The sequence below is a fragment of the Phoxinus phoxinus genome, assembly GCF_949152265.1.
Source record: "Phoxinus phoxinus genome assembly, chromosome: 14".
In the NCBI taxonomy this organism is placed as follows: Eukaryota; Metazoa; Chordata; class Actinopteri; order Cypriniformes; family Leuciscidae; genus Phoxinus; species Phoxinus phoxinus.
The window spans coordinates 5193577-5204616 of NC_136889.1; the positions used below are offsets into that span (position 1 = coordinate 5193577).

Consider the following 11040-nt stretch of genomic DNA (forward strand, 5'->3'; position numbering starts at 1 on the left):
TCAGTAGCAGAGGGCGATCCTCTTAAGATGGAGGCGTAGCTTCACATTCTCGTGACGTAGCTTCACGTTCATCTCTATAAGCAGCTCAGAAGACAATACTGTAGTTCTGTTTTTCAGCTCAAGTCAGGTCAGTGTTGATTGAGTTTAGTTCAAATTCGTCAATTATGAAACTAATTCAATTCAGCTATAAAAGCAGCTCTACAGAAGAGAATAATGTCATTATTTAGCTCAATTCAGTTCAAGTTTAGTTCTCATCTGATAGTGTCAGCGGAGTCAAATTATAATTAGTTTGACTGAATATTCAGTGTCTTTTAAACCCCAAACTGAGCAAACAGTGACAAAGAACCCAAACTCCATTAGGTGACCGAAATGGAGAAAAAAATCTTGATGAACGTCGAATGAACAAACATGGTGTGATTTATGAATACAGGCTGCTGCAAGTCAGATTGTATTGTATTGTATCAAGCACTATTAATAAGGGTGACTTGACTGATATTATTCAAACACACGGCATTGAACCCTAAAAATGATTCCAGGACATCTGAGCATGCATAATATGTGTTTTGTGAATTGTAGCATTGAAAAACAGTCAGAAACTGATTTAGCAAATAATTCAAAAAAAAAACGACTGAATTAAACCTATTTTTTTTTTAAATAGAAAACTAATAAAATGTTCTAGTCTACTAATCTTTGTTTTATTCAGAACTTTAAAAAAAATCACTAGCAAGGTTTTCATCCAACGTTGTGAATTTAACTTATGCACAAAATTATAATATTGCATAAAACATAGCTAATAAAGCACGGTTTCCATCCCATGTGTTAAAAAAGAGCAAAATCATAATTTCCTGGGAAACTAGCACAAAATATGACAAAAATGATGCAATAAACACTGTCATGTTATCAGATATGTGGTGTTTGGGAACGCAATCGTGTGAGAGTTCTGGGAGGTAATTATACCAAACCATTTTGATGACAGACTTTCGCTCAGGCATTTCAGAACGACCAAACCAACATTTGAGATGCTGTGCAATGAAATTGGTCCACTGGTTAGTCCAGTTATAAATGTTGAGGCAAAGTCATAGCTAGTCTATAAAAGACTTGTATATAAATGTGTCTGCTATGCTAGCAAACTCATTTCAACATCTCTTTCTTAGATTATTTTTATTGATCAGATGCTGTTTTGTTATCATATTCTGCGTAACAGGGGTTGTTTCAGTATTTATTCCATCTGGCAGACGGCGTTCAGTTAAACGAGTTTGTCTCAGGTGAGCGGAGCATGTCATTGCTCGGCCTGTGATCAATTATGATAAAGGATGACAACAGCTACGTGATTTATACTGTTATTAAACAGCGCAGTCAATGAATCTGCACAGCCAGTGCAATCAGAGACAAAGTATAAATGCTGTGCATGTGACTTAAACACAATATATACCCAACGTATGTAACGCAGAGCACGCTGTGAACAAATTGAAGAGTTCTTAGGAAGGATTTATGGCTTGAGAAACCCCAGAATGCTGTGTTGCAGCTTAAATGAGTGATAGCTTCATTAAGAGCTCGTATGAATCACCCTCTCCCCCACACATCTAGTCTATCCTCACATCCTCAGTCCCTTTGTTTCTATCTTCCGTCAATATCGGGCCCGGCTAATGTTGAGTATGGCAGGATGGAGGCAGTTTAGAGCCCACCGCTGTGCTTCATCCCACGGCAGGTCTGATTTATGAGCCAGGTGGCTTTGCTTGTCTCTCTGGAGCTGAAGACAGGGGGATGCTGTCTAACACCCCTACCGGAGAGACAGACATGTAGCATCTGCCTGGAACTGAACCACATCGAGGGGCTAGCTGGGTGAATCTCACCAATCCTGCCAGGAACAATCTCAATCTAACTGTTGTAATGGAAAAAACAACAACAACACAATTGTAAAGCATTTATATGAAAGTATTTATTGCATGCATATTGATTTTGATAAAATATGAAAACATTATTATTTAAAAAGTTTTTTTTAAAATATGAAGTATTCATATTTCATTGTATTACATACATTTGAATTAATAAACATAATACATTTTTTTATTTTTATTTTTTTTATTAATCCCCCCGCGCAGTGAATTTGTGACAGTAATGAGAAAAATGTCTGGATTCACAATGACTTTTTTTCTTTTCTGCAGATTATTTGACTGAATAGTTTTGGTCATGAAATATCAATCCAGTATCTCAGTCATCAATGAAAGAATATATTCTACACCTTTTCTATTAATTTTATTATAATGCTCACATTTATCAGTAGCTACGTTTACATGCACACCTTTTGTTAAAATCGGAATTAATTCTTTCCAGTTGATGAATCCGAACGCAGTGTTTACATGAACGGCTGTTTACATCGCTTCTTTTCTTGTTTTAAAGTTGCAAACAACTTTTGACGGATTATTGAACAGAGGGCAGGGTTTTACTTTAGCATAATGACCAGCGCAATCTACCGAGAGTAGCGCGAGTTAGGGTCTGGTTTAAGACCTGCTTTTTTGAGTTTCGAATAATGCCGCAAATACCAGTAAATTGACGAGTGCAAACCTTAGTAAATCGCATTGCATGATTCATTTAAATTCTCTCCTCCCATAAATGTTGTGTCTGAAAGGGAAACTACAAATGCATATGCCATAAGGTCAGCCTAAAAAATAACCCTGTCCATGCCTATTCAGTGCGATTTTTTCACTGCATGTCTTTATTCAATTCTGACAGTATTTTTTTTTTACTCCAAAAGAAGGTTTGCGTTGGTCCAAGCTGTTAGTAAATCTGGCCCTTAATATTTATCAATTTCGTTTCCTAGTTAGGAGACGACGAGCATATGAACCGTTGTGCCTCGATGTTTATATTAATTAAGCAGTAAAAACCCTTTCCCGAGCTCAAAACGAGGCGTCTGTAGATGAGAGTCCGAAACAAGGACTAGTGGGACTTCACAGGCGATGACTGGAAGGAACATATTAGAATGACACAACAGTCACTTTATACAACGACAACAACAGCTCGTTCCACGCGTCATACGTCATTGCGCCATTTCTACGTCGTTGCACATGCGCAGTACTTTACAGATTCGGTTTCAATTCGATCCGAATTAAATTTGAATCAGATTTGGCCGATTCATTCCAATTGATGTGGTTACATGTGACTTTTTACCCCGACTGTGCCACCCACTGTTGTTGGGTGGCTGAAGCCCGTGATGTTTTGGCTACAGACATTGCTCCTCTCACATGAGACGGATGATTATAGTTTGATTTTGGGAGCTGTTGTGTTGTGAAATCAAAAGTCTGGTGTAAACTTCATCATGGATATAGATGATTATGGAATAGAGGAGAGAAAATCACCTCTTTCTGTTCTGTTTAGAGAAACGTTTGCCATAAACTGCTTTGAAATGCAACACTGATGATCGGCCTGTCACATCAAGAGAATTTATAATGCTATATACAGTATTATTCATGGCACCTTTTGTAATGCATTTCACAACTTCACTTTTCTTACCGTCTTGACTGTGTCTGTTTTTCTTGCTTTCTTTCCTCATCATGTTCATGTGTTTTAAATGTAAACATCAATACAAATAATCAGTAAAATGGAAATAAACTCAGAAGGTCCAACAAAAAATAATATGAGCTCTTTTATTAATTTCATATAATGATTATGCCTAATGTTTAAGTTCATGAACTCATGACCCGGACTTGCTATCGCTAACTGCTCTACTGTATTTTCTATTAATTTTCTATAAAGTTTGCATAACTTCTTAGCAACATTTTGGACATGCCTAGAACATTTCTAGAAATTAATGTTGAGTAAACATAAAAAAATTATAATATCAGATATGCAAAATGATGTTGTGCAATATTGGGGATGCAGCTATGTTTTTGTTGTTGACAATGAAAATTATTTAATAATTAAAAGTACTTGTTTTTTTTCTACAAAGAATCGTGCCACTTATAGAGTGGTTTGGCTGGAGTACCAGTTTCTCTCCCACGCTGTGTTTTCTTTGTCTCAAATCCAAAGCTCAAATCACAGAACCTTGGGGGAATTTTAAATGGGTTTCATTGTGATCATTTTGGCAGTGTTGAATCAGAGTGAACACAAGTCAGTGAAATCAGATTTGACCCTGTCTGCTCCCTTAATACACAAACCTTGTCTTACTGTGTCTATTTGTCAGGAGACAAACAATCGAAAATGTTTGTCTTTGTTTAATCTTGTTTGTTTAATTTTTCATCACCATGTGATAACCTCCTACACAACTTTCCTTTTTCAACTGACGTCACCAAGTCAATTTGAGACACCATTCACAACCCAATTCACTTCTGCAATCTGACATATTTTCCAAGTGAAACTTGGATTTTTTTTTTTTTTTTTTTTTTTAATCCATCAGGAATTGGTTGGATCGTGGGAAATGTGTATGATAATCGTTTTGGGAAAGGTGTGTTTTTGATGTCTATTTCACAGGGCTCTCTATTGAAGATAACCTACTGTACAACCAAAGAGTTTGTAAATCAGTCTGAAGCTAATAAGGTTTTTAAATTATTTTGTCATTGAAATCATTGAATTGAAGTTCATAGAGTTAATTACGCCCTGATGCTTCGTCACAGTCTCCACACATTATTAGTTACAGTAATGCACTGTTGATGTATGCCTGAGGTGCTGTGTTGCTAATTTGCAGTCTCATCACTCCATACATGCAGAGTGTCTAACCAGATCCTGGTAGACTGTAATTAGTCACTAGCTCTTGCACACTTTATAGATTGATTCCGTGCAATTAGCTGAGACAACGTGGACCCCTTCTTATTGATTCGGGTATAGCTTGCAATCTGTCATCTGAACGTCGTCGGCATGTGCGATGGATTCATGCGATGTGTCCTAAGTGCTTGGGTGCCGTTTATGTGGGGCTTCGTTTCCAGTAAAAATCTCAAGAGTGGTCAGTTATTTTCCTTAAATTGATTTTCTTCCTGCTAGTGAATAAAAAACAACGCTATTTGAGAAACTTCCTCTGGAGAAATAAAGAGTTTTACCAAAATGAACATCTTTAAAATTGTAATAGAAGTGTTTTTTTGCCAGAATTTCAGCACAGCAGACCACAATAGATGCAATTGATTTGAAATGACTGCTAAACTATTATTGTGCACAAAATATGCAGTATAAAATGTAGACCAACAGATGAATAATATTGTTTTTCTCTCCACCAGACCCTCCTGTTGTGGATCCAGTCCTGCTGGATGTCCGTTCTCAAACGTCCTCGACAGTCACTCTCCGCTGTGTGGTTCTCAAGTCCAATCCAAACCGAATAGCCAACGCCCGCTGGTACCGTAATGCGATGCCTATCCGAACCCCTCCGGTGGACCCTCAAAGTGTCCCTCAGCTCCGGTTTAAACTAGACCCCTCTAATAACGGCACTTACGAGTGCAGAGTGAGCAATGGAGTCGGTACCTCGACCTGCACCTTCAATGTGTCTGGTGAGTTGTAAAAAAATTCTCTTTATGAGGGTTTCAGGACTGTTGACATGTGCTGTATCTTAAGGAAAAAAACATTCACTTAAAATACTAATGAGCATTATTTGGGAGAATTGATCATAATTTTTTCATGTAGCCTTGAGTATAGTCTTGAACTGATTTAACTAGTCTTACAAGTTAGTCAATAATATAATTTAATTCAGTGACATAAAAAGGTAGATTGATTTCATTTGAATCTGAAAAGTTAGACGGATTACCCCTTGGTTAACTGCTAGTTGGTCAGACTAGGTCTTAAGACACCCTACCAGTTTGGCCAAGTTGGTCTATTAACCCTATTCTGGTTAACTATGATCGTTCACTAGATGATCAACTACTTAGAAGTGTGGATCAGATCTTTTGAATACTTTCAGGGAACCAATTAAAAAACCTATTCAGTGCTCACTTGAAACCATCACATAGTCTGTTAAAGTCCCCCTGTAGTCAATCATTTATCCCTTAAAACTTATCTTTGATTACCAAAATATTAGTATTTAAACGTTTTTTCCTTGGAAAAAAAACCTTCATCCTTTAAAATAGCTTGAATGTAACTCTACACCCTTGGATTTATTATACGTGGTTCTATGAATATGCAAACTAGCCCCGTCTCCACTCACTCACGCCAGCTCAGAGATCCACACGTTGATGATCACACGGTTACAAGGTAGTTTGTGACGTCAGAAACACCAGTGATTTCAAACCGCGTTTTTGAGACTGTCTTTAGTTCACTCCAGTTTTAAGGAGGAAATACTCAACAATGGTGTTGACTTATGAATTTGGTTTGGTCACATGGTTTGTCTTAAAGCATATTACAAAACACCACATAGACATATAAACAACATTAAAAGCTTGATTTTCACCAAGGGGGACTTTAAGTTTTATTAATAAGGGTGTTTATTGTAATTTTGTGCATCTCAGTTCAGTTCAGTTTAGTTGTTGGCTCAGTTCTAGCTAATTGACTCAACTGCTCATAATGATTCAAGCCGATTCATGAAAGAATCATTCAGACAGGTTTTGGCTCTAGCAATGCCAAGGTCAGAGGTTCGAATCCCAGGGAAAGCAAGAACCTTGCTTTGGATAAATAAGTCTGCCAAATGCACAAGTGGAAATGTAAACGATTCACTGATCTGAGTCAGAAGAACGATTTGTTCATGAATCTCACATCACTACAGCTACCTAAAACATTTTGGACAAACTAAAGACCATAAATGGCCAGCTTTGACCATATAAAATGGTTATCATCAAGCTGGCTTAAACTAGATCTTTCATCTGGGATTACATGATTGGCTCTGCTTGCTTTCCTGGGAAAAGAGTTGCATTAAAATAAAAATTAGCTTATTTTATGTTAACATAAAAAAACATCCGTCACTCACTACTTACAGTTGAGTTGCCAGCTAATATGCTGATGATGTAGAAATCAGCCAAGAAAGGCCAGACGGTGATGTGGCACCATTCAGTGCACTTCCAAAAGGCCCAGGTGTTTCTGCTCTCTCTGTGGGGGGAAAGAAAATTGGCTGCTGTCTTGCAGACACGGAAGGTTTTTCCTTCTCAGTTGGGCCTTATCTTTAGCCTTGCCAACACATCATGACAGCTGAGTGGTGCTAATGCTATCAGCTTGTTCTATCTTCACAGTCTAATATGACTGCTCTTATAGGCCTAGCTTCTACAACATGTTCTTATTCAGATTATTATGAAGGAAATTTCAATGGAAGCTTGTTTCCGCCACTAAATCTAAAATAAAAAAGGTAATAACGACTTTTTATTCAACTTTTTTTCCTGCAATTGCGAGTTTACATCTCGTAACTGACTTTTTTCCCCTCACAATTGCAAGTTAACATCTCGTAATTCTGACTTTTTCCTTAGTCCGAGACTTTATATATCGCAATTTCGACTTTATAACACGCAATTGCACATTTATAACTCGCAATTGCATATTTATAACTCGCAATTCAGAGAATAAAAGTCAGAATTGCGAGATAAAAAGTCGCAATTATCTTATAAATTGTTTAAAAAACCACTGATATTTCAATTGACAGTAAGATGGTAGTTTATTATCCTTTTAACGTATTTGACTAATTAGTCATGCTCTGTTTTGGTTTGATTGTTCCTTTAGCTCAGCCGTTTAATGCAGAGTTTTACTACGACACTCCAAACCCCATTCGCACCTTGAAGAACAACTATTCCTACATCTTACAGTGGACACAGAGAGAGCCCGGCGCTGTGGACAAAATCATCGGCTACTGGATCAGTCTCCAACAGGTAAAGCAAACACACAAACACTGGAAGCTTAATATTTACTGCTTCTTTCTTTCCTTCTTTCTCTGTGTTGACTCGGTGGGAGGTGGATGAGTAGAATAAGTGTGTTTGTAATAGGAGTCAGGGGAATAGTGTGCTCTATGTAGGGAGCAGACAGCGGATCGATCACAGCTTGTACTGCATTACAGAGACTCTCAGAACCCCACTGGCCCAACATAAGGAACACACAAGCAGCTTGATTGGGTCTGTATTTCATCCCTGCTGGAAAACACACACCCTATTGTGGTCAAGCAGGTCCCCACAAGCTTGTAGTCTATCTGATAAACAACAATCTTGGATTCAAATACAGTGTTGTTAGAGGCCATACTGAGGTTACGTTTCTGGTCTAACAGTGTCATTGATGTAGTAAATTGGCCTTTAGGGTTGACCTTGCAGGCCGCTTTGGACAAAAATATTGGTGTTAGCACAAATAAATAGCGAATTGAAGTTGCATATTTATAGCATGCGTGAACCTATTGTTTAGAAGCTTGAGTTCTCCTCAACAGAGCTGAGTCCGTCCTCATTGTGTCCATCGGACTCGACTTTGCCAGATGGGATTGGATGCTCATGTATAGCTAATTTTATTTCACACCGATACAGCAATAATTCACATGGTTCTTGCCTTTTGACCCTCATCCCTGAGTCAGCAGTGTGAGGCCGCATGAATATCTGCTTTGTATGTACATCGTACATAACATGAGTCTGGATGGTTTGCTAAAAAATGAAAATTTGTCCCAGTTTCCAATGTTAGGCTCACTGACTGGAAAGATAGCATACTTTTGGCTGCAGAAGGAAAGCTGTTTTGTGTGTTTCTTGCTCATTTACAGATACTTTTTATTGAAGATTTTGTTTGAGAAAATCAGCTAACAGCGTCATTCTCTCAGTGCAAGAAGCTAGATAGCAACTAGCTTAGCTGGAAAAATGCGTTTTCAACTATCATATTTTTGCATATGACACACACAAGTGCTGTCATCTTTAAATGTTTATGTCATCCACAGCACTGTAGAATGCGCCAAGCTTATACAGATACGACACAACTTATTTAGCTGCTCATACTGCAAAAAATCCTTAATGACTATTTTTGCTTACTTTTCTAGTTTTCACCTTTAACAAGATACATTAATTTGAGAAGCATAACTTGAGAAGCTATTAAAACCTGTTTTCATATAGACTGTATCTTGAATATAAGATAAATTTTGTTTTACTGCACTGGAAGATATTTTAACTTGTTTTTAACTTGTTTATTCTTAACACGAGAAAACATCTGAGAGTGCAGTAAAACACAACGCACCCGTGTTAAAGATGCATTGTCTGAAAACAAGCTATAATATCTTATTCAGTGTAACTTCTCAAGTAAACTGATCTTGGTTTAAGCATTTTTAGATATTTTAATTAGAAAACAAGTCAAAGCAGTTATGCTGCCTTTAAAGGAACACTCCACCGTTTTTTGAAATAGGGCTTATTCACCGTCTTTCCTACATTTAAATAGGTGGGCAAATGCATTTTTGTCTCAGTGCATGCATTGTTTTAGTTTGGCAGGGTCGCCGCTAGCTTAGCTTAGCATAATGAATGGAATCCTTTGTTGCCAGCTAGCATGTCCTGAGTAAAAGTGATAAAAAAAAACAAAAACTAATTACTTCTTGCCTGCGTATTCACAACGAGTACAAATAGCCATGCAGATTACGACTAGGCGATTTCCTAGGCAAATATTGACTTGGGACTATATTAGGGTGAAGCACAGGCGAAGCACTGCTACTTGGGCGCAGAGAAATTATTTTGGATGCGATTAATCGTTTCACCAGGCCTATTTTCTACCATCTGAAAACTCACAAAGAGTTAATAATATGTGTAAAGGATTCAAAACTGCTCCAGGAATTCCTCTGCTGCATACAAATAAAGATCTGCAAGAAGGCCATGCTTCTGACATCTGTACTGAAGTGTGATGGGCAAAGTAACTGCTTGAGCATTCTGTCTTATTTAGGGTTGCATCTTGTGACATCACGTCCTGTTTATGGTTCAATCAGATGTCTTAGATCCGTGTTGCGTTCATATTTCAATCAAACCTCACCAAAATTAGTTTGGGAGGGAGAGGCTGGGTCTTGGTCCGCCTGTTTGGTGCGCACCAGGGTTTGGATGGCATTATCTCTCATTTCGATTAAATAAACTACATATTTGAAGCATTCGCAGGGATTCCCTCCACCCTCTGTGTTCTGGTGGAAATCTGGTCACTCGGTTCAACAAAACTAACACCCACTAACATCTCGGGACGACCCTGGCAGCGGCGCGAGCCAGTAGACGCTCCCTCGCCACGGAAACCGCTTCATCAGATTTTTGATTCCGACGTCCTAATCATCTATTCATAGAAACCTAGCCCAGAGGGGGGCGGCAGGAACGGAAGAGCGTGGATGAATTATGGAAGGAGGCAGGAATCAAAGCGAACGGGGAGGGGGAGATTAGCCACTTGTCTTTGTGTGCATGAATAGCTAATCTTCCCTCTTTAAAACCTTACCTTAAGTAAGAGTCTACAGGGGACCAATGAATTAACATCCTGACTGCAGCAAGCGTGCATTAACTTTATGAGCGTGTGTGTGTGTGTGTGTGGTGGAGAGGGAGACAGATTATAGATGAGTTCCTCAGTAGACTCAGTTGAGTATATGTGCATATTTGATCATAGTAGAATAACAAAGAATGTCTGTGTGTGAATAGTGAAAAATAGTTCACTCTGTGTGTGTGTGTGTGTCTATACGGTCAATACTGTGCGTTTGTGTGTTTGTCTGTGTATGAATTTGTCCAAGGTGTGAATGCGCTGCGCTGCTTTGCAGTGGTAATGTTGATACATGTTTTATAGATGTTGCTCTGAGAAATGTAGACAAGAAAGGAGAGAGAGAGAGAGAGAGAGAGAGAGAGAGAGAGAGAGAGAGAGAGAGAGAGAGAGAGAGAGAGGTTAATGAGCTGAAGAAAGCAGTGCCATTGTTTCTTACAGAGAATGAGAGCATTCAATACAGAGGGTATTAAGCTACGTTCACACTACGAGCCTAGTGCTTAATTCTGATTTGTTGCTCAAATCAGATTTAGTTTTGTTTTGTATAGCTGTCCACATTGTTGTTTAAAATGTGGCCAATATCAAATTCCAGTGTGAACAGATCATGATCCTGGAGTGACCCGCATGCATAAAAGAATGATAAAAAGATGACATGCAGCAAGCTGTGATACGGAAGAAAACACGGATGACAGTAAAGTA

At 38.3% G+C, this 11040-nt stretch overlaps 1 protein-coding gene across 3 annotated transcripts in view; it reads left to right on the forward strand.

Moving 5' to 3' along the window:
* The window catches only part of mdga1 (MAM domain containing glycosylphosphatidylinositol anchor 1), a 204476-nt gene that overhangs the window by 146440 nt on the left and 46996 nt on the right, over positions 1–11040 (forward strand). For all 3 annotated transcript variants that reach the window (XM_079635194.1, XM_079635192.1, XM_079635193.1), the window contains 2 exons: positions 5205–5471; positions 7618–7763. In XM_079635194.1, coding sequence (XP_079491320.1) covers positions 5205–5471; positions 7618–7763 — 413 coding nt within the window. The remainder of the gene's footprint in view (positions 1–5204; positions 5472–7617; positions 7764–11040) is intronic.